Source organism: Psammomys obesus, unplaced genomic scaffold (genome assembly GCF_907164565.1).
Source record: "Psammomys obesus unplaced genomic scaffold, mPsaObe1.curated_primary_1811, whole genome shotgun sequence".
NCBI classification, from domain to species: domain Eukaryota; kingdom Metazoa; phylum Chordata; class Mammalia; order Rodentia; family Muridae; genus Psammomys; species Psammomys obesus.
The window spans coordinates 9,224,111-9,248,003 of NW_026590767.1; the positions used below are offsets into that span (position 1 = coordinate 9,224,111).

At 45.2% G+C, this 23,893-nt stretch overlaps 1 protein-coding gene across 1 annotated transcript in view; it reads right to left on the bottom strand.

Moving 5' to 3' along the window:
* Positions 1 to 23,893, bottom strand: part of Tcerg1l (transcription elongation regulator 1 like) — a 182,121-nt gene that overhangs the window by 7,696 nt on the left and 150,532 nt on the right. The window contains exon 9 of the mRNA XM_055608896.1: positions 12,005 to 12,140. Coding sequence (XP_055464871.1) covers positions 12,005 to 12,140 — 136 coding nt within the window. The remainder of the gene's footprint in view (positions 1 to 12,004; positions 12,141 to 23,893) is intronic.

The following is a 23,893-nucleotide window of genomic DNA, read 5'->3' on the forward strand; positions in this document are numbered from 1 at the left end:
AAAAAAAAAAAAAAAAAAAAAAAAAAAAGAAAGAAAGAGAAAGAAAATAAAAACAGCAGCATTAAGGTACAATGGATTCAGGGAGGCACATTGTATAAGACTGTGGGATACATCAAACGCACCATGAAAATCAATACGAAAAACATTAGAAAATTTAATTTCCAGATTTATGACACTACTATTTCTTCTGACGCCTTCCAGGACCCTGCCCTGATCCACAAGCCTGGCTGCCTGCAGGACAGGAAGGGGGCATTTCAACTTGAATATCTTGAACACCGAGAGGCTTCTTCTAGATGTTCTCAGAGCCCTGTAGGCTGAAGCAGTGTAGGAGGGCCTGCAAACAGGCTGGTCTTAGCAGACATTCAGCTGGTATTTTAAAATTAATGGTTAAGAGTTCTCTTTCTATTCTTTAAGTAGGTAATTTTTTTCAGGGTAATTTTAAGGTTTATAGAAAATGTGGAAGAATATTGCAGGAAGTTTCTATATCCCCTTCCAGGTGTCTTTTATCACTGAAATCTTATATTAGTAAGCTAAGTATGGTGCCATAAAAAATTAGTCCACCTTTTTGAACCAAAGCCCCCAGATCACTTGAATCTCTTTAGCTATCTCGATTTTTTTTTCTGTCCTAGAATTTCATGGTACATGGTTCTCATGTCTGCTAAGGTTCTTCTACATGGGGTCATTTTCTCAGACTCTCCTTTTTTCTGATGACCTTGGTCCTCAAGCAGGTGTGTCACTCTGGCTTTTTACAGAACTCCCTAAGCCTGGAGGATGACTACAGACAGAGCCAACATGCCACTTCAGCACATCATATCCAGAGTCTACACCATCTCTGTGATTCACTAATGATGGGGATCCAGGACCAGGCTGAGGTGCGTACCCCATATCCCCTGGACAGGTAGGTCACTTCTTTGTGCTTTGCATACTACACTTGGCAGAAGCAGTATGCAGCTCCCATGTCAGAGGTAATACTCTGCCTTTGTGGATGCTTTGGAATCCTTCCAGTGGGATATCCTTCCAGTGGGGTATCCTTCCATTTCTCACAGTGACTTATTTATTTTACCCTTCTTTATAGCAGCTCATCTGCTCAATTACTATCCTGTGCTACCTCATTTTTGTTGCTGCTCAGCTACCTCAAATTCAGCTGTCTAAAGTTCTGTGGTTGAACCCCAGTCTCCAGTCTTTGCTGTGTTCATTTCCTACCTTGAAGGTACTGCTTCACTTTTGGATTTTCCCAGAGCTCCAGGCTTCTCTGGTGGCTTAGCCCTCCAATTATCTGACTTCTCAAAAGCCCTGGTTTTCTTAATCAGAGAACAGAAATAGAAGCCAACACCTGGGCATTGGTACACTGCCACTGAGACGCTCTTGCCTCCAGACTCTCAGCTGATAAACAAGGGAATGTTTAAGTCATTTAAAAATAATTTGTTCATTTAAAAACATTGACTTAATATTGACTCTGCCTTGGCCCCACGCTGTGGACTGAAGATGTAGAGAAAATAAATCAAGATCATGGTTTGAGAAAAGCCCTGGTCTTGGATAACATAGATGATGGAACTAAGAGGCTTCCATGGATCATTCTGAAGTAAGGATTCTCATCCAGGCTTAGGAAGGAACTATAAGGATGCTCTAGGACAGGTGGGAATTAAAGGGACTGGACATACATAGGGGTAAGAGAGCTAACAAGAGGCTGGGGACAGAGGCTCATGCAGGGGACTCTGAGAGGGTTAGAGCCCAGATGCTACCCTGAGGACAAATATCAGATCTGATGCACATTTAGAAAAGCCATAGAGATCTGGTAGGGGTTAAGACCCTGGGCAGGAAGGGGAGAAAAACTAACCAAAAGTTAACAAATCAAAATTCATTCATGTTTCTAGTTTTTGTCTCATGTTTTGAGCCTGTGCTACCCAGTTCACAGAGCTGGTTTGGGAGGCTGTGGAGGCTTCCAGGGATACTGCCTATTTAGAGAAAGTAGGTCACCAAGGGAATCCTTTGACTGGCATACATGCCCTGGTTCCTGTTTTGTTTCCTGTTCTACAGTAGTATCAGGAGCCACAGAATCTTGTCACTGTGGACTGAACTGCTCTGCCATGGGCTCCACATCAGGAAGGAATAAAGCCCTCTGACACCTCAAGCCAAGGTAAACTCTTCTCCTATAAGGACTGTGGTCACAGTGACACAAAGGTGACTAATGAACATCCTTAAAATATTCCTGGGTGAGGACATGCTTCAACCAAGACAAGTGTTTACATACATCATACCAGAGAGGTTTTCTTAATAAACAATTCTATCTTTAATAATCAAAGTTCTTGCTTATAATCCGCAAACTAGTTCACTGGTGAGGTGGCTCAAGTTCATGAAGGACTTTTCTCCATGAGTGAGCACTTGCTGCAACGTTGATGTCATGGGAAGCAGGGGCTTTCTGGGAGAGTGACTCCCACGAGAATATTTGGAGCAGTGTTGGGCGGAGCTGTGGCCAGGCTCACCCAGCTCGGTCAGCCAGATGGGCACATTCTACTGTGGTGACCACCTGTGAAATTTCCTCCAGAGAGGTCTGAGGATGGCGATCAGCTAGGGCACATACCCAGCAGTGACACGCTGTCTAGATTTTGGGAGATCTAGAGGTATAAGAAGGGAGTGAAAAAAAATACGTGTATAAAGCCTCTCAGAGGAGCTTGTCATTAGGAAGGGAAAACAAAACAAACAAACAAACAAAAAAGACACTTGTAGCCTGGCTACAATTTGTAGTGATAAACCCACTGGGTCATCTCACCATCTCACCCAATGACATGCTGGCAGGTCCCATGAATTCACAGAAGAGTGGGAGCCAGTGGTTGAAGGACAGGTGTGATGAGGAATGCGGAGGAGGAGGAGGAGGACAGAGGCCAGTGCTGAAAGGAAAGCTGGACAGGGTGTGACTGTGTGACTCATCCATCTACACCTGTAGTTCCCAGCCTTCCTAATGCTGTGACCCTTTAATACAGTTCCTCACGTGGTGGTGACCCCAGCCATAGAACTATTTTTGTTGCTACGTTGTAACTGTAATTTTTGTCTTGTTACAAATTGTGATGCAAACATCAGTGGGTTTTTGATGGTTTTAGGCGACCCCTGTGAAAGGGTTGTTTGAATTCCAAAGAGGCTGCATCCATAGATTGATACCTGCTGCTCCACACCTTCCAATTACACACGAACCATCCTGCAAGTCAGAGCTGCCCCCAGGGAGTTCCAGAAACATCAGTGAGAATGAATCCCACACTGATTCCTAAGAAAGAGCCCGAACACCATGGGCCTGTGTATCACAGATACACTGTTCAGGCAAAACCTCTACACATATAAACACACAGACAAGCTCACATGTACATACAGACATACAAAAACACTATACTGGGAATCATGGATGCATATGTATTCTTTACACCCTATAGGCACATGTTAAAAAAAAAAAAACAACCCTCACTGATTATCTATCTATCTATCTATCTATCTATCTATCTATCTATCTATCTATCTATCTATCGCTATATCTATAAAATAGTCATGTGGATCACCACACATGAACAGATGTGAACATCACACATGAATGCTGTGCATGTACAAGCAAGCAAATAGACATGTATACACATGGATCCATATAGCAACACATGACAAACAAAACCAGGAACGCATAAAAGTGCACATGTAAGTAAACATGCACTCTTACACTCCGAGGTAATCACACAAGCCCCTCCCCATCATGTCACTCTACAAACGTAGATCCATATTTCAGAACAATTAGGGGCAAGACACCTGTCACTCAGGTAGGCAGCAAGACCGGTGTCTGTCTTTCTGTAACATGAAGTGAGGCCGGGTGGCTTTTCTAGGTGTCTTTGGGGCAGTTCCTATTCCCCTGCTCCTCATTCAGAATAACTCAGTGATGGGAGCACATCACCCCAAGATGAGGGGAGTGTCCAACACAGCAGGCTCTGTCTTGGTCTTCACTCCTTAAGCAGAATGCCTCTTAAAGCATTGGCCCAGAATGGCTTAAGCTCAGAACACGAAGCCTTGGATGTATTTCATTCTGAGGTCCTTCAGTCACATTGCAAGGAGGCCGATTGGTCCCTTGGAGCAGGTTGTAGAGATCTCAGCTCTCCGTAGCCCTGGCTGCCTCTCTGTAGGCCATAAACCTGTCTTTCATGGAATATGTATCATGGGTGTTCTGTCTTACCAGGCTCAGACAAGCTGGTGACCAGGGGACAGACACCCACTTTGCAAAGGTCAGCTTTCTCTTGCCTCAGAACCTGTGAGCACAGCCAGGAGTTTCCATCATCTCCCTGTTGGGTAGGCTCTTGGGTGTGAGCTCAGGTCTCAGCTTCAGAGCTCAGGGTTGAGCACCTGGATCACCTTCCACACATCCTGCCTACAGCTAACGGAAAGATTACTCAGCTGCAGGGTCATGCTTGCATGCTGCCCTCTCTGTGGGTCCTGAGAGCCATGCCACTGCTCCTGCTTATCCTGACAATGCCACTACCCTCATTCTGTCACCGAATGCTTCTCTGATTATCTAGCATTTTACTGATTTAGTCTCAAATGGTTGAAGTTTTCAGTTACATTTAGGCCACCCCTGTGGTGTTTCCCCTGCATCTGACTCTGACATGTGTCCTCGGCCCTCTCTGTGGCCATGCTCTGTGATCACTTTCACACTTCTGATAGCCAGAGGACTGGAGCATGTCCATCCATTATCTAGATGACCTACTGCTGCCCATGTCCGTGGGACCGTCTTAGTGTTTCTATTCTTCCCCATTCTCTACTTACTCCAATGTTCAGTGTCACCTGCTGTCATCAGGATTCTGAGAATGTAGACAGCGCTCCTCATGAACCAAGGTGAGTGCTCCTCTTTCTATGCCCAGCATCTCTCCCTAGAGATGGCAGTTGGGTTACCCAGGCTTCATCTCTGCTGCCCGAGTTGCCACCTATCTCACCACTGCCACACTGGGAGAAACTGGAGTTGTTGTTGGTCCTGAACCCAGGCCCCAAGAGGGAGCCACAAGGTTAGAGGTGACTGGAGAAGGAGTGTGAAACCCTGTCAGATACTAGCGTCAGGTTGGAGCCTGCATTAAGGAGTGATCTCCCAGACAATGGCTGGTTATGAGGTTATTGAGAAACTAGTCTTGAATAGGCATGGGCACAGGAAAATTCTCCACTCAGGAGAAACAGGTGGCCTGTTCGAAGCTCCAGGAGCTGGAGTTTTCACATAACTGAGATTCCATTGCTCAATGTGTGAACAACCTCGTAGAGAAATCCAGAATACTACCCGGTAGAGTGGCAAGACGGTAACCTTGAGTTGCAGCATCTGGTGATGGTCACCTGGTGTGTCTAGATAAAGGATGTCATCTCCAAGTAGTGCCCTTTCTTCAACATCATTTGCCTCGCCCACAGCCCAAGCCTTCACCAACAACTCTTCATCTAAATCCCAGTTCATCGACTCTTCAGCTAAGCACCCGAAACCTCCTGGTCTGATCCTATATCCCTTCCCAGTTTTAATGTGACTTCCCCCACAGACAACCTGGCTGTGACCTGTTTCTTTGGTGGTGCCCATGTATTCCTGGGTACCACTCCAGGCAAAGAAAGTCTTAGAGAACAAGACCCTTAAATCTATGCCACATCCTGGTGTCTGCCTAACTCTCCATTCTGTAGATGAATAGGAGAGGCCCCATCAAACCTTCCAGAAAGTGATTGAGGACTTGTGCATGGAAAAAAACTACCATCTGGGAGGGGAGCATTTACAAAGCACAGCCGGAGCAAACCACTCCATCTCAGTCCCAGCACTAGCCAAGTCTCTCCTGAAACCGAGGAAACAGCATTTTTGTGCTTCTCCTGGGGATGATTCAGCTTAGAGACAAATGGGTTTTTTTTAAACAAACTGGTCAGACATGTTCAGAGATGGCCAAAAGTTCAAGGACGTGGGTCCTGTCAGGCACTGACAGCCCCCAGCCATCTGAGGTTATTATGGGTCATACCTACCTGAGCAGGCGTGTGGAAATGACCACAGCTGTCATTAACCACCTTATCATAGCAAGCAGAATATTCTCTTCATTTTTCCAGCTAAAAAGTCTTATATTTTCCAATCCTTGGACCACAAAGAATGTGGGGGGGCCCAGATGCTTGGGAGAAAAAAGTGCTGGTCCTCCAACAGTGACTGTATGATGAATCCCAGCCCTTAAAAGAATCTTGGCAGGGTGGAGAGTCCAGGCACTAGTAGCCATACTGATGCCTGCTGGTGCCATCGTTCATTCTGGTAGTGTGTGACCTACAGAGTTTATCCATGTGTCTGCACTGCCCCTCTGGCAGAATCAGGGCTCAAGCCTGTGATCTTTGGCTATCCCTGAAAGCTGGCCTGGCCATCAGGAGTTGGGGGCCTCCTCATATAGTTGATTTCCACCTCAGACACAAACCCAGTTACTTCAGACGCTAATGCTCTTCACCAAATTTGATTACCAAGCACTGTACTGTCTCTCTTGATTCCCTGGTATACTGAGATGACTGCCTTAAACCTGGACTTCAACTACTTAGCCAATTAGAAATGACTTCTTTATTAGCTACAAAGTGCCCTCTGAGGAAATGTTTTGACTCCAGGACACTCAACTCCTGACAGTACCATGGACCTCCAAAGCATGGCCTGCCTCTGTCACAGTCTCCCTGAAGAGCTCATCTCTTCCTTCAGCCCCAGGCCCACGAGCAGAGGTACAGATGGAATAGGGCTTATGCTCCAGGCCCCGTCCTAGACGCTAATACAATGAACAAATAAAGTTTATTTTCAATGTAACAATACAGTAATCATTTTATGTTGGTTAAAAAACATAGGAAAAGTAGTCAGATATGTGGGTTGGCCTGCTGAGAGACCCCTGAGTCTCTTGGTCGTGGATGTGTCCCGCAATCCTCTTCTCAGTGCATGTCTGAGCACACTCTGTCCTTACTATCCTCTCCCTCCCATCCCCTCCTGGCTCTCAGGCAAGGATACAGAGTCTTCCCTCCAGAAGAGCTCTGAAATGACACAGAGACTACTGGCAACTTGGCCACACTGAAAAGAGCTCAAAGACATGTCTTCCATTGCCCCTGTTGGAATTTGAATGTGAAATACCTCCATAGCCTCATGTGTTTGTGGTCCCAGCTGATGGCACTGTTTTGGAAGGTTGAGAAACCTTTAGGAGGTGTAGCCTTGCTGGGGGATGTGGGTGACAGGGGCAGGGGCATGACATTGCATAGTACAGCTCCTACTTCCTTTCTACTCTCCGCTTCCTGACTGAGAAGGTGATGAAACCAGGGGCCTCAAGCTTCTGCCTCTGTTCTTTCCTATCACGACAGACTTTATATCTTCAAACCATTTGACCAAATAAGCTTTTTTCTTTCTTAGGTTGCCTTACTCAGATATTTTGTTACAGCAATGAAAAAAAGATAATTAATATAAGTCCTAAAGATTCAAAATCCACATGGTTGGGCTTAGCTTTAAGGAAAATTGCTGGTGTTCTCTGTGTCTTCCCAATGTAGGCCTGGCTTGCTCAGTTAGTAGAGCATGAGACTCAATCTCAGGGTTGTAGGTTTGAGATCCATGTTGGGCACCAGTTGTTGGTGCACTTTAAAAAAAAACAAACTCCTTTATTTACATTTCTTTTACCTTTTTATCCCTACTCCACCCCAAGCCCTTCCAATACCCCGACACCAGCCAGCCTCACTTCCTGCAAGCTCTGCACAGACAGAAACTTGCTTCCTGTAAATTCGGCTCTACTTAATGGATTCCCTGAGATTCTGATGTTCCTGGTAAGTGCAGGTAATTGTAGATGGGACAAAAGAATCAGGCCTGCTGTGGGAGGCCACCTTCTCCATTGCTGAAGGTGAAATAATGGACACTCTCTGAGGTCTCCTAAGCACAAGGGCTTGGCATAGGAGGTGTGTCTGAGAAAGAAGTGCAGAATGTACAGGTGAATGCTAAGCACAGTGATTCCCAGTGTGTGGAAGACTCCCACTGAACCTGCCCAGATTTTCACAGGATTCTTCTCACTAAGTTGAGGGAAGTATGGTTCTTCTTGGGTGGGAATGGGCCTGAGGGAGTAGAAGTAGGAACCGTCTCTGAACCCTGATAAGCCCATGTGAACGGTAGGTAAATGTGAAAGTAAGGCCTGGGACACAGAGCAAGGCTGTCTGTAATGTGGATGCACTGTCATCATTCTGAGCCTTGCCTTTAGTGCTCACAGTATACAATTGGCAATTATGTCTATTTTCATAAATAACATATTACATGGTTATTCCACACCCAGCTGACTGAGAGTTCTTTTCATGTTAGGGACTGTTATCGTATCTGGAAATCAGAACAGGCAGCCACAGTTCCCCAAGGGTTACGGCTTCATCCAATTTCTTCTAGAGAGAAGGTCCTGGTCACACCTGAGGCACTGCATGGTCAAATCCCAGAGCAGCCAATCCAGAGAAGAGGAATGAGAGCATAGAAGCCAAGAGAATCAAGTGGACCAAAGGGATTTAAGGAATAGTAACAGGCAAATATTTAACCTCCTTGCTATTCAGTGCTGGTTGAGTGAGCTGTAAAACAAACCCTTGGGAGTTCTCCAACATTGCTGGTGGGAGACTATACTGAATTAGAACTGCCTCTTCAAAAGCAATGCGGTAACAGAAGCCAAATGCTTGCATTTGAAAAGAGGTAAATTACAGACACATGCCCAGGCACGCACACACTCATTTCTGTAAGTGTGGATCAATGCATATTATTTAAACAGCAAAGCTGGAAAATACACTAAACAAATTGAGATACAGGCTTTCTAAATTGATAATAAATGCTATTACATCAAATATTCCATTATTCATCACAATTGTTTTTCAGGGGCCTAGGTGTATAGCTCAATGGTAGAGAATCTGTATTGATTTTGTGAACTTCTCTAACACTACACACACACATACACAGAAAGAGAGAGAAAGAGAAAGAGAGAAAGAAAGAGAGAAGGGGGTTTCATAAGAGTTAATGCTAATTTAATTATAAGCTACTTACAAGAACAAATAGTATGTACATACATATGTAAATGTATCTTATAGGATTGACTGAGAAGAAGAAATTGGTTCAGTTGTGTACAATTCCAACTCAGCATCACATACACTACAAAAGTCATTGGTCTTTATATTTTAAAGTCTCTTTCAAGTTTATTTCATATATTTGAGGTACTGGGCATAGAACCAAGGGTCAGTGCATCCACGTGTCCCTTCACAGAGCTTGTAAAAACTATTTCTATGGGGGAAAAAAAGCCTAAAATTAAGTATATTCCACTAGAGAATAATTCCCTTTTAGGGTGGGATTTGTGTTGCTTTCTTCTCTTAGTATCTTTTTAAAATGTGATTAGTTTATAAATCAAATAATTTGGTGTGTTAATATCTTATTTTCCATGATAAGCATGGGTTACCCCATTTCATTTTATTAGCAAAATATTTCATGCCCATAATATTCAAGACCTGCCCCAAGACCCTAAAGGAGATATGCTTCCCCCTAAAATTCAAGGACTATCAGATGACATGGGCACCTGCCCTCGGAACTATCTACGTACAATATCTTCTCCTGTGACCATGAGTATAAACCCCTCCTGGCCCCTCCTGGGCCCATTCCTGCCAGATCTCTAGAGAGATGATAGCCATATGCTATGTGTCTTGAGAAGAAAAGGGGAACCAGACACTCAGCAGGATATGGGGGTGATATCCATATGCAGACACTTGGTATGAGTACCATGTGCCCTCTGCCTGTAAGCTGAGGAACCAACGATGGAGCCTCTGTCAGTTCCATACTGTCTACACCAGCTTTACAAGTACTCCATAGATCTCCATAGAGATCAATGACCACAATGTGATAAGTGTACCTGTTATTCAATCCTTTGTGTATTTTGACATAGTTGTGAACTCAAATTCCAGGGTCTCTCCTGGAGATGTGTATGATGTCAGCCAGTGTCCCTGAGGTTCACTTCTTCAGACATATTGATTCTGGGAGCACCCAGAAGCAGCTCTGAGCCCCTGCATTGCTTAGGTCCAGTGCTCTGACAGGTACTTCTTTTTCCAACCCTGGAGTAGCAACACTAAACACCAAGGATGCTGTAGAAGGAGACACTCCTAAAACCCTCACTCTCATGGACTCAGCTAAACAGGCAGGAGAAAACCAGCAACTCGCTACTCAATTAAAATAGCTTAAAAAAAAAGTCCCCTTGTGATTTGTGCTTTTACAAGAACTAAATAAATAAAACAGAAACCTTTATTGAGCCATCTCCTGCCGGCTACAAAAGCACATAACTAGAGCCCCTCCCTAGCCCATAATCCCCTGGGAAAACCCCAGTCCTCTCTTTTGAAAGTATTAGAAATCCTCCACGCCTGGCTTCACCACTCCGTAAGCACACAGGTTTCTGAACCAAGTACTCAGCAAATGCAATATAAAAATCTTGTTAATCACTCAGTCCATAAAGTGTGACCTTTCTACGGCTCATTCTTTAAGCAGCTAGAAGTCTCCTGGGCTCTGCTGTCAAATTCTCGTGAGCACGAGTGACTTATGAAATTGGCTGGCATATTGTATAAGTCTGAGTATCGCAGGTGGTAGCATTGCTTTATGACAGGGCAGTAAACTTAGATAGGCCCGTTCTACTCCAGAACTGAAAAGAGCTCTTGGGCCTCTTTGGAGTCAGGACAGCACTGGGACCTTGCTTCTCATATACCTAATGTTCTTGCTGATTTTCATAAACGCTTCTCAAAATCAGTGTCGACTGAATTACCCACCCTGATGAGTTAAGCATGCACTAAAATAGCATTAGAAAGACTACCTCCAGCAAAGCTCTTTGGATAGGGTCCGGTGAGCTTACCCCACTCTGGGATTTCCAGAGGGCACTCAGAAAATCCCGTGATCCTGGGTGTGCTGGGATCTGGCATGGCAAGAGTAGTTGCACCATGGCAGAGACATGAGCCCACATAGAGTGTCCCAGAGCACACTGAGGATGGAGTTTGAGTGAAGGAACCCTGCTGAAATCTCACACAATAAAGTTAACACTGGGCTCCACTGTTAGGCTAGAGATGAGTGAGTGACCTGAATTCATTCATACCCTTGTCACCTTGACCCTCCCAGTTTCTGAGACTAAGAAGTGAAGTTTGATTTTGAGTGATAAGTACATAAATAGGCATACATGTTCATACTCATAATTCCAAGAAAAAAAAATTGCTAGATAGGCAGGTGAGGGTGGATGAGGGTAGAGTCCTGAAATATCCCTGCCTCCGTGCTTTCTTTCCCTGGCCACTTCCCAGAGTCCAGCTGAGCCATGGGAGTGATGACCCAGCCCTTGCCCTCTCCCTACAGCTCTGCTCTCAGCCCGCTCTGTGTCTACTGCAGAGAAGGCAAAGGTATTTCTAGGAAACAACCTGGCAGGGAGAAGCACGCCACTGCAGAGTTTGGGAATTCGCTTTGGATTCACAAGGCCATTACCGTATTCATTACAATTACCCTCACACAGTCTTCATTACTGCCTTCTGTGTTCAGCTGCACTCTGTGAAGAAATCCAACTGGGCTACAATATTGTATTGGCTCATTTTGTACCCGAAAGCCAAAGAAAGAAATAAAAGTCCTTGGAAGGAGGTTCACATGCAGTTCCCTCTACCCAAAATGAGATTCAGAAATCACTTGACTTAAAAACAGTCTAATTAATCTAGAGGTGTGAGATTCCCTGTGAGGTTAAAGTACCCATAGGGTATCATCCCTGAGGTTTGGGCCCTGAAGCCTGGCCTAAAGATGGCAGAAATCTTTCCCACACTGGTTGATACCTTTCCACCATCCCAGCAGCCCATGAAAGCAGACGCAGCTTCTCAGAGTTTGCTCAGGCCTCAAATGCTCAAATCCATAAAGGTCAGTCAGCCTAACCACAGGTGTGGTGGGGAGGGCCAGTTCTTCCTGAGGGTCGCCAGGAGCCCTCCTCTTCCCCACTATCCCCTCAAGGTATTTCTGAGTTCTCACCCCTCTCTCCAGCAGCATGTCTCGGAAATGGGTCACACGCTCCTCCAGGGGCAGGAGAATCTGTGGGGGTGGCGTCTGTGGTCCCTTGTCCACTTGCTGTGTGTCTTCTGGTCCAGGGCTCTCACAGCTTTCAGTCCTTCAGGGGCACAAGATGCAGAGTTAAAGACACCCTAGGAGGTCAGACTGGTTCCCATTCCAACCTGAAATCTCCCTGAGAGTACTCTTCATGAAACAAAGAGTCTTGGGTCAGATCTGATGGCTGATGCTTAGAATTACAGCTTGGGAAAGGCTAAGGTAGCAGGATTGCCATGGGCTTGAGGCCTACATAGAGTGAGTGAAACCTTGTCTCAATAAAACTAAAACTAAAACTAAAATAAAAATAAAAATAAAAAAGAAGACAGAGAGAAAGAGTCTTGAAAAACTCTTGGGGCTAAGTTGGCAAAAGAGACTTTTTTGCCTCAGAAGACAAGTAGTTTTGCTCTGTTGTGTGAGGAGCTGGAGACTGAAGTCCTGGCCTATAGCTCCAAGTCCCAAGAGGTTGATGGCTTGGGCAGAATCACAGGAATATCTATGAAATGCCCCGACTCTGAAGGACAGATGGAAGAGAGAAAGGGGAGGCCCACCTTCCTGAAGTACGACTTGGGATGTGCTTGTCAAGGTAGCAGAGCCCCAGATAGGTCTCTTGATAGCTCTGCGCCTTACTCTAGAAGCACCGCAAGTCTTCCCAAACACCTAGGTGCTAATGTCTGGAAGGAAATATTTCACCAAAGCTGATACCATTATTCCTCATGTTGCCTTCTCTCAGAGAGGCTGCTGTGACACCCTTGTTCTTGAGGACACAACTGGTCCTTGCCCTGTTTTGCAGTCCTGAGTTCAGCCTTACCCTGACCACTCTGATTCCTCATAAGCTAAGTTCCCTAGCTCAAATTCCACATCTGTTCATGGTCAGGCTCATGACAGTAGCTGCTCAAAATGACAGGCAGAGTTAGTGCTGCTGGGACAGCCCAGTACCAGTCAGACCTCTGTAGCAGCCTTGTCTTTGCTACTCTCTGGTCAAGTTGGCCAGTGATGGTAAACTGAGGCCACACAGTCAGCACTGAAGACAGACTGTCCACACCAGCAGAAGTATGCCTGTGGGAATATATACACAGCTAAGCTTTGGGGGGAAATGACAGTTGCTGTATCTAGCATGTGCTGAGGACATTCAGCATTCTGTGCCTAGCAAGGGTCTTAACTCGTAGGGCTATAGTAGAGATTATTCCAAACTAGTAGGAGAGATGTGAAGGAACACAGAAGGGGTGCCAATCCTATGAGGAGATTTTTCTTTATAAGCCAGCTGTTTAGGGAAAATAAACCATCTTTGCTTTTCCTATGATGACAGGGAATTTTGAAAAAGGAATATTACCAGTTGATCTGTGATTGTGCCAGCCTGCAAGGATATAATTAGGACTTCTTTGTAGTAAATTTTTATTATCCCAAAATAGAAGTGTATAAACAAGGCTTATATTGTTTTATCTTGAGGACATCATGATCTCCTGTTATTGCTTATCCAACAAAATATTTTGTTTAGAGTCACTGGATGTCTTACACAGTATTGGGTCTCTCAGCTTGCCTGGATTGGTCAGAGACAAATGCCAAGATCTGGGTTCTCATTTTGGAATGGGCCTTGTACCTTTAATAAAAAGTAAGGCTGGGTGTTTTCTATAGATGATAAAGCTTACATTCTGAGTTTTGCCCAGAAAGAAAGTCATCCGGGCACCCGGCTTGTTATCCAGCATGGCATGTTGCTCTGGTGTCTGGGAAATGGCTGGACAGAAACCTCACTTGTCCTACCTACATCTTGCTTTGAAAAATCTCCCAACTCCACCTCTCTCCAACTGTGGAGTTTGGAGGGGTTGGTTTTGTTCAGCCTCTCCCCTACAGAAGATGTTCCCCAACTCTAGGTACCAGCACCCCAGCGTCTCCTAACTCCAAGGTAAAAATAAAATGCTACTCCCCTCCTGTTTCCTCTGTTAGGCAGAAAGATGCTGAGGTGACTATCCCTGCAGAGAGCCTCCTCCCATGAGTGTGCCTCAGCATGGCCTTCTGTACACATCAAGAGAACCTTCAACCATTCAGATGCCTCCTTTCACCAAGGTCCTCCCTGTGGAGCCATTTGGACGCTAAACTAGTTGCCCAGGCAACAGAATGGCCAACCCCAAACAGCTATCTATGGTAGATGGCTCAGTCACTTTGCAAGCCTGAATCACTAGCACATGTCACCCAGTGTCGTCTGTTATACTCCCCACAAGGAAAGATTACAGACCATTGCTGGAGGATCCTTTAGGCAAGTCCATGGACCCTATGCTCAAATATGGGTTGATGGCAATGCCCATTTCATAAGCTGTCGGAGGGTAAAAGTCATCCCCTCAGAGCTATCTAACCTGCCACCCCTTACATCCCTGTGTTCACAATGTGACCTGCACTGGATCAGATACAGAGAGTTTAGGGCAAGACGGGTACCTCACCCTCCCAGGCCATGTAGTCTGATGGTGGTGCATACATATGAGCCACGGGAATCAGAGCTGGAGTCCCAGCATAGTAGGACCTACTATAGGTCCTTGGACTGGGCCTCTGGATGACATTCCCACATTCCTACCACACCAGAGGCTTTGTAAGAATGGAATGCCTTTGGGTTGAACATGAAAGGAAAGAGAAATGATGGGCCACTGCAACCATAAGGCCACCACCTTGTGTAGAGAGAGCTGCTTCTAAGGAGATGCTAGCTCTAATGGGGAGTTCCATGGATGTGATGGGCTCAAGGGGGAAAGCACCACCATGAAAACGTCATGTGTTTAACGTGCTCTGCATCTCACAGTGAGGCTGCCTCGTGTGCACACCCTTGCCAAGTTGCAGAAATCTCTGAATCTTATTTTCAGTAAGATATGAAATTTCTGACAAGATGATCTTGGCATGCCTACAGCACAATGCTGAGATGTGATGAGGTCCTCTTAACTTCACCCTGCCGAAACAGCAAGCCTCGGGGCTGCCACTGTCTTGACAGCCCTGCCATCTCAGACAGCAGCTTCTCTCTATACAAGGTCATAACCCTTGTCTGCAGTAGCCTGAGACAACAGAAGTTTCTCTACGCTCATGTTCCGCCCAGAACAATGGCCAACCTGAAGGCCTCATATTCCTGAAAAGCTGTTGGAATGACATGGTGTTGGGAATGTTAACCAGAAGCCCAGCCCAAGAACATGTCAGTACTTCCTGTTACTGGGACTTCAGCTCTGACTCCTCACTGTGACTGTGTACAAGTATCTCAGTTTCAGTGAGTCCTGAGATATTTTGGCAAACTAGTAAACCTAAGGGGGATCAGGAAGCCGGCACATGTGTGGCCATATATGGATACGTGGGCAGATATTTGGATGAATTGCCTCATCACACTGCTATGGAAATGTAAACAAACAATGGGACAGGAAGGTCCTTCAGTGTGTGATTAGGGTTAAATGAGGTGAGGGTAACGGTGTGAGTGGCTTCATAATAATGGTTCCTAAGGTAGCAAGTGTACTGTATGTCCCCTTGGTTAGCCTTGAGGTGTGGAGTACAGAAAAAGACCTCAGTAATATCTCTGGAAACTTGAACCTATCTGCTCTGGGGCACATACCTATTTACTGTCCAGATTTTGCAGAACTGAGGCCCACCAATGTCTCTTCAAACACATTTCAGACATAATTTCCTAGTTATAAAATGATTTCTGAGTGACTCTTTGCTTGATGGATATTTAAAACCATCCACCATCCTGGGTGGGAAACATATTGATGGAACCATAAATATAAATATAAAGAGATGACAACTGACCAGACATATAGACAAACATGATTCCCCCGTGAAGCCCTCCTGCAATGTGGACATGGTTCTGTTACTGCAGTCAAACTGAGAGCACTTGACTTCCTCTGTCATGTGACCACTACAAGGTTGATATGAATTTATCCAGGATGATTTGTCCTCCTGCCAGTGTTTGAACTCTGTTTATGCTCTGGTTGGCTGTATTTAGGGGCCTAACAGCAGCTGTTGAGCTGTGAAAGACCACCTAGGGTGTGCTAACATTGTATTCCTTACCCTTCCTCTTTCTCAACACAGCAGCACAACATAGCAAGGCTTGTCTTCATTGGGTGGGACACTGGGGCTTTTGTGAGATAAGCCCGGCTCCTTTCTGTGCTCAGCATAAGAGAAGCTGGCCTGGAAATCAGCATTCCAATAACTTGGGGTGTGGTGTGCAGGACAGACATTTCCAGACATTGCCAAGCCCACCGTGCCCCAGAAGTGAACACACAGGTCTCTGGACTTTGGTACTGCATTCAGCTTCAGATGTGTTAGTGTCAGCTTCTCCCGACGTGTCTCTGCTTGACTGTGGGCTATTTGGTATTTCTGATTCCCCAGGTGTCTTCTAGCTTGTATCATTACAGGGTCAGTGTGTCCGGCATTCCAGGCCTCACTCATGTCTGTAACTCTCCTGTGAGTCTTCTGGGCACAACCTTGAGCCAAGAGCCACAAGCCTCTCATCACTCACAGAACCTCTCCATGCAGTCCATACACTGTTCTTCCACTCCCCCGGGGCATCTTTATCACCTGCTCTTTCTTCTCAGATGTCATCCTGTCCTGTGTACACCCAGGGATAACGCCTCTTCTGCATGTCACCTGGATGTCTTATGACATGGGGCCTGTCTTGAGTAGCTGAACTCTTCTGTCCCCATAGTGAAGTCTCTATGAAAGATGGTGACACGTCTGGTTTTTCTTAAGAAGCCATTCCTACATCTATAGTCTACAGCTGCAGAGCACGGTCTCTGGGTTACATGGGCAGTGAAGGTTTTGTTCTATCTTGTTATCAACAATTACTAAATAAATTATTGTAGAATTTTGTAGAAGAATCTCCTGCATATTGTGTGGATGTAACACCTGTTAACTAAAAAAACCTATGGCCTGTGGATGAGGCAGGAAATAGGTGGGACTTCTGGCAGGCAGAAGGATTCTGGGAGAGAGACAGGCAAAGGAGACTGAGCTGGCAAATTTGAGGAAGATTAATGTATGGTGCCTGAGCTCAGGTAACCAGCTACATGACAGAATGTAGATTGGTATAATGGGTTATTTCAAGTTATGAGATAGTCAAAGGACAGCCTAGCTATATGGTATTTGTATAATATTTAATGGGTCTTATGAGTAGTTATTCTGGGAGCTAAGGGACAGGAGAAAAAAACTACCCACAATATAATGGTGTCCTACTACAGGATTTGACTGTGTGATTGCAACATCCTTGAAGACAATGAATGCAGTAGAATTCCAGGCCCTCTTCTTAAAGATAATAAATGTTACTATCTTCAGTTTTCCTTTTTGTGGCACCTAAAGCCCCAGTCCTCACTGTCCAGCCTTACCCCAGCTCTTGTCTTAGCACTATAGATTAATGACTGTAGAAGCAGTCAAGAGTGCAATTAACTGCCTCACTGTGTGAGTCTTTGAATGTGTGGCCATGGGGTTCTACTGTCATCGATGAGAGCAATCAAAGGAATTCATGACATAAAATTATCTTTGAAAATTTACCCTAGTTCTGGTTTTTCACTATTGCATGCAAGGCAGAAGCTGAGAGAGAAGCATTAGGGCAAAAATAAGGCTGGATGTCCTGAGGTCCATGAGAGAGCTTGGCCACAATGCACACTAAGTTCTCCATTTCTGCTGCCTTTATGCCCCTAGTGGCAAGAACATACGGATTCCCCTTGTGGAGTCAAGGGGAGAATGTTGAGCAGTAACTAACAGTTTGCTCTCTGCAGTCTCACACACCTTAGACCTCACCCTAAAATGTGGTGTGACCTCAAAGCAAGTCTCTCTCCCTGAACTCTGTCTCTTCTCTGCACTCTTTATTTATAAAGTTTAAGTACTGATGGTACCTGCCATTTGAGATTTTGGAAAAAAAATGAATGAAATAAAAATGTATGCTGCTTGTTTATAATTCTCTGTGTAACATCCCCTTTGAATTGAGATCATGTAGTTAAATGGCTTGGTGGGGTGGGTGGTCTGTAAATGGTATTGATTTGAGATTTAGTAACGATGATGATGCTGATGATGCTGTTAGTAACGGTGGAGATGATGATGAAAATAATGATGCAATGATGCTAATGATGCTGTTAATGCTAATGATGGGAATGATGACAGGGATGATGGTGAGTGATGATAATAGGGAAGATGGTGATTATGGTGGTGGCACTGGTGATAATTCTTTGCCCTCATTGGCTATGTATTGTGTATGTTTTGATTTATGATATGGAAACATGATTTTTTTTTAATCTCAGGTGTGGGATATGGGCTGATTCAGATTGTCCACAGCAGTAAACTATTTGCCTCGTGTGGGCTCTGAGAGGGGCTTTTTGCCAGCTGCAGATAGTTTAAATTTGAGGAATCTGGAGATGGAATAAATACCAGAGCCCAGAGAGTGTTGAGAGCTCTGAGAAGCAAGAAGGTTGCTGGTGCTCCACTCCTGCCTTTTCCCCCAATGCTGCTCCTGGTTGCTGTTGCTGTTTGACAAGAAGAAGTTGCAGATCTCCTGAAACAAGGATTGGACTTGCCACAAGAAACCTAACAACCCTAACCAGCAGGAAGTAACTAAGAAAAACTATGCCCCTTCTCCCCACTAGCCATTTTTCTCTCCTACCTGGTGTTGGGGTATTGGAAGGGATTGGGGTGGGGAAGGGAGGAGGAAGAGACATAAGAAACATAAGTAAAACAGTTTTAAAAAGTAATGCTAACAGGTATGGTGGCTTCTGGCCACCCACACAAGCTCTTCCCCAACTGAGTTCCAGCCACTGTCCATCTGGGAACATGTTCCCTTTTATTTCACTTAATGGATGGGGAGAAACATTCTGTCTTCCAGCAAAGGTGGCTAGGAATTTATTATCAAAATACCACCAGACTGTAACTCTGGTGTTAGACACAATATAAAATTCTGCAGGAATCAAAGTTTCTGTGAATCTTTTTGCCTTATGGGGCCTCAGATATCTTATCGCGTGCAGTGTAACAAATGGTCTTCAGATGTAGCACACTTTGAGCGATCCCTGTGTCAGGCATTTAGCCTGCACACTGTGCCGTGCAGGGGCATGTTTCTGGCAGCTGTAAAGCAGGTCTGTTCATCAATCCGGGGCTCTGGGGCTCTGGAAAAGAGCAGAGCAAGGGAACCTCAGCTCTGCCCGCTCCGCACTGTTCAGGTGGGGGACTCAAAGCCCGTTCTGTCATCAGGACAAATGCCTCTCTGAGGTGGATCATGGTCATAGGCAAAATTTAAGCTGTGGGGCCTGGGCACAGTTCTAAGCCAGAAACATGCAAAGAGGCTGAGCAGAGCAGTTGCTCCTCTGCTGTTACACCGAGAAAATTCTGCCTAGTACAGATACAGGCTCCTGGGGGAGAGGAACTCAAGGTCTTCCTGGAGAAGCAGCAGTGGGGATAATCTGGAGCCTTGAGGTGCCTGACTTTTGGCCTTAATATCACTGACTGCTGGTCTTGTTTTACTGACTGCTGACAACCGCACACCCCCATTCCCCTTTCCCATTCTCTTTTGAGCCCTCCTGCTGATGCCTGATGGATAATTGTCTGTCCGCTGGTGATTTACAAGGAAGCTTCCAAGTGTTCATGAAATCCCTTATCTATTATGCCCCAGACCAGGCAGGTCTCCCATGGCTGGGCAGCGGTCCTGAGTGACTCTAGGGTGGCCACACATATTCATCTCTTTCTGTATCTGCTGACCTTGTGGTTATGAATGTCATTATGTGTCAGGAGTCACACTAGACATAGAGGACAGAAAGAAGAGTGATAGGAGTATGAGGTCGGGACACAGCTGTGACGGGCTCCTGCAGCATGCCGGTGGCCCTGTAGGCAAAGATTTTTGTCATTCAGAGGCCATGGGTCCCTGGGTTATGAATTATCTACTGAAAAGCATTTTGCCTACAATCTTCTATGTAGCAAGCCCTCCAAGTTGAGATAATGCATTTAAATGGCTTTCTACAATGGCTGATCTGCAAATGGTACTGATTTGATTGAGGGTGGTAGTGGCCTATTTTGATTTATGACAGAATCCCAGTGAGCCTGGAGCTCCAACTCCTGAGACCCCCAGAAGCAAAGCATCTTTATAGCTTACCAGGAAGCAGGCACTGGCTGGTACACCTGCTTCATGGGTGGCTCTGCCCGGTACTGTGTCCCTCCTGTCCTGTTCCAGTGCTTGGATTAGCTTAATCTGGAAGGTTTTCTCATGGTTACAGGTCCTTAATCACTAGTAGATGTGTGTTTCTGAACTGTGACTCTGCAGCATCTCATTGGGAGCACATGGAGGTGGGTGTGGCTAGCTGACATCTGTTGCAGCCTAAATACAGCACAAACTCCCCAGGCAAGCCTGCTCAGGAAGCTTGTACCCACCTCCAGGGAAGCCCTCAAAAAGATAGGTCTTGGCCAAGGTATAGTAGTAGATGCTTGGAGCATTACTGATAGAGACTGACCAACCACTTACAGAGCATGTAACAATCAAAAATCTCCACTTCCCTGCTTCTGCCTGCTGCCTTCGGGTAGCTTAATAGTGATAGTGATGATGGCAATGAAACAGAAACTAGGCTAGTGGGTAAAGACACTTGCCACACAAGCCTGATGATCTGAGTTTGACCCTGAAGCCCATGTAAAGGTAGAAGGAAATAACTGACTCAACAAAGCTGCCCTTTACCTCCACACACACATACACACACACACACACACACACACACACATACATACACATCATGCCATGCATATATCCCCCTACACACAACATATAAATAAAAATTAAAAACAGTAGAAGCAACAGTAGTCACTCTAACAAGTGCAAACAAAACGGCAGAATTCAGACACCAGTGTTTAGCAATCTGGAAGAAAAGTATGAATGGATCAACTCCCTGCTACCTCCCAGAACGCCATAGCCAGGTGTGGTGGAAGATCCTCCTGGTGGAAGGATCTCCCCAGTACCACCAGGAGACATTCCTGCCCAGCATAAATTGAACCTGAACCTGCTGTCATTGTGACTCCAGGTACACGGTATCATGGGCCCAGACTACACAGCAATCTGCTCTGTAAAAACATTTTAATGTCTTTAGTGCCAAATGAAGAGTGAATGGGACAAGTCTATCAGTTAAAAGACACTTAGATAAAATATCAACTCTATGCAGGATCTGAACTTGATTGAGACACTTGCTCAAAATGTGAAAATGTGAAGAGAAAACAAATTAGGAAAACTTGAACCCTCTGTGACTGGAGACCATCAGAAGATTATTAACGGCTTATTTTTAATGTTCATATTAAGTAATTATCCTAAAGCATTTACAAATGAAATGTATACATTATGTGGGACTTATTTAAAAATAATTGTGGAGGCCTTGAACGTGAGATCCCCACACCCAGACATGTTTAAGGTCAAACCAATGAAGAGAGTCACACACTGAGACTCTTCCCATGCGACTGGAGGTTGTGAGAGCAGGAAAGCCAAACTGTGGGGGTTAGATGTATTTTGTTTATTGTGTCGAATTCCTCTGTAATTAAAGTTCAGATAATCATTGCTTTGAACTTGGAAGTAGTCATCTGTCTTCCTCACTGTGGGCTCTGCTCCAGCAATGTTAACAGGAGACTGGCTTGGCTCTTCTCTCCCATCAGCTACAGGCCTGTTCGCTCTCATCGCATAGTTTTATCTAATCTGTGTGTTACAAATGTACCCACATGCTTCCCTCACACTGCCCTCTCCTTGGTGCTATCCTGCCTTCAGGCAAAGCCCTTGGGCAGCTTCCCTCTTCAGGAGCACACACTGGCTTCCTTGCCTTGTTGACCTTTGATCACCTGGAGTTATCACCTTCCCCAAACTGAATAATCTCTATAGTAGAGTGACAACCACACAGGTGAGAAGTAGCCTATTGTTTACAACAGGGACAGCACAGTGTCTTTCATGAGAGATGAGAAGAAAGGGGCTTACATAGTTATAGTGCCTCTGAAGGGTTTGGAATGCTCTAAGCTGTTGATTATCTGTTATATATATATATAATATATATATATATAATATATATATATATTAAGGTGGCTGGCTTTGCCCACTTGACAGTATCCTTCTGTATTCCTGTGGTGATGTGTGTATAACCCCTGGCAGACAATAACCACACAATCAACATTGGCTAGTTTACTTTTGCAAGAAGGTTACTGAAGGTAGACGAGCCTCTGGAAATGAAATATGCCACAGCTCTCCAGGGAACACCAGCTTTGCCTCAGTTTCACATACCTCACAAACTGTTCATTTAAGAAACTGTCTAGCAACTTCAAAAAGTTGTGGCAATTTCAGAAATCCTAACTGTCCTTTGGATCTGTGGGCTGCTGGTGTTTATGGAGGAAGCTGAAAAACAATGGAACTTTCCCTCTTGGTGTGACCAGCTACCCTGTGCCTTGGAGCTCCATCATCAGTAGGAAGAAAAGAGTTCTGAGGGTGGGAAGTACGTTGGATCCCAGACAAAGAGGAGAGTGCAGAAGAGAAGAGCAAAGCAGAGCTGGACATTACAGCTGGCTGCTGAAGTAAGGAATTCGTAGACCCGCAAAACCAGAAACACAGACTAGCACAACACTACCCCAAGGCCCCAGACCATGGACTGTTCTCTGTGCCATTGTCCGTGCAGCCCCAAACACTGGGTGGTGACAGATAATTGTTCAGCACATCACAAATGAGGAGGGCTGGATTCACATCATCTGGGAAGATGTCCATTCACTCACTTTGCCTGCTCTCCTGAATCTCAGCTTCTCACAGTAGAACTGAGATTCTGTGTGGTCTTCTGGCAGGAGCTGTAAGCCTAGTGTTGTCTCAGAAGTCTGCATCAGGCTAGCAAGATGGGGATGTACCCAGATCTGAACCATACTGGGGCTCAGTATGCAGGGCCTTGTACACAGATTGACAAGCCAGTCTGATAGAACCTGGGGGTGGAGGAGAAATGTCTTCCTCTCTTCATGTGAGAGTGGCTTGCTGCTGCTCCACAGCCATGAGGAAGAACTTGCATGGGCGCACGACTGTGCTGCAGAGCCTAGGGAGGCCTGAGAGCAACCACCAGACTATAGGGTTCTTGAACAGGATGTATGAATATACCCTCATTGGAAGAGATTCTGCAAAAGGCTATTCTATTCTTGAGGTGGAAGATCAGAAGTAACACACTGTGGGTTTTTATCTTCAAGTTCTCTGTCAGCCTGGGCCATCCCAAGGATGCCTACCAGACCCTGCTCACACAGTATGAAGATCATGGGGACAATGAAGGCCAAGTGCTCACCACACAGTGGTGTAAGCAAGATGAATGGAAGCTAAGTAGGCTATATATAAGCACTAATGAAGAACAATCAGAAGTCAGGCACTCTAGACCCCATTCTAGACTGTTTCTTACTACCCAGATTTCAGATTTCTCTCAGCTTAAATGAAAAGCCTGATGGGAAATAAAAACTCCACCTGACCCCCAAAACAAAAAAAATAGCCTTCTGTCCAGACATAGCATCAAAGGTTGTAACACAATGGTCTCTTGACTAATGAGTGAGTTTCTCTGTCACTTTCAGAAAGGAAATAAGTTCAGGGAACTGTTGACATTGAAGCTTAAAAAGACAAATTGAAATCCCATGATAAATCGCTTCTTCTGCCCTCAGTCTTCCCAAAGCAGATGTCAATGAAGGGTCCTGTGTGGAACACCTTAGTGACCCATGGCACAGGCCCAACACCATTCGTAAAGCCACAGATTTTCTATGTAGAGTTAATTGGTCACCTAAAAGAATGGACTAAGTGCAAAGGACAACTTAAAAGGTAAGTAAAGGTGAATAATTTGTTCATCACCTCACATGTCA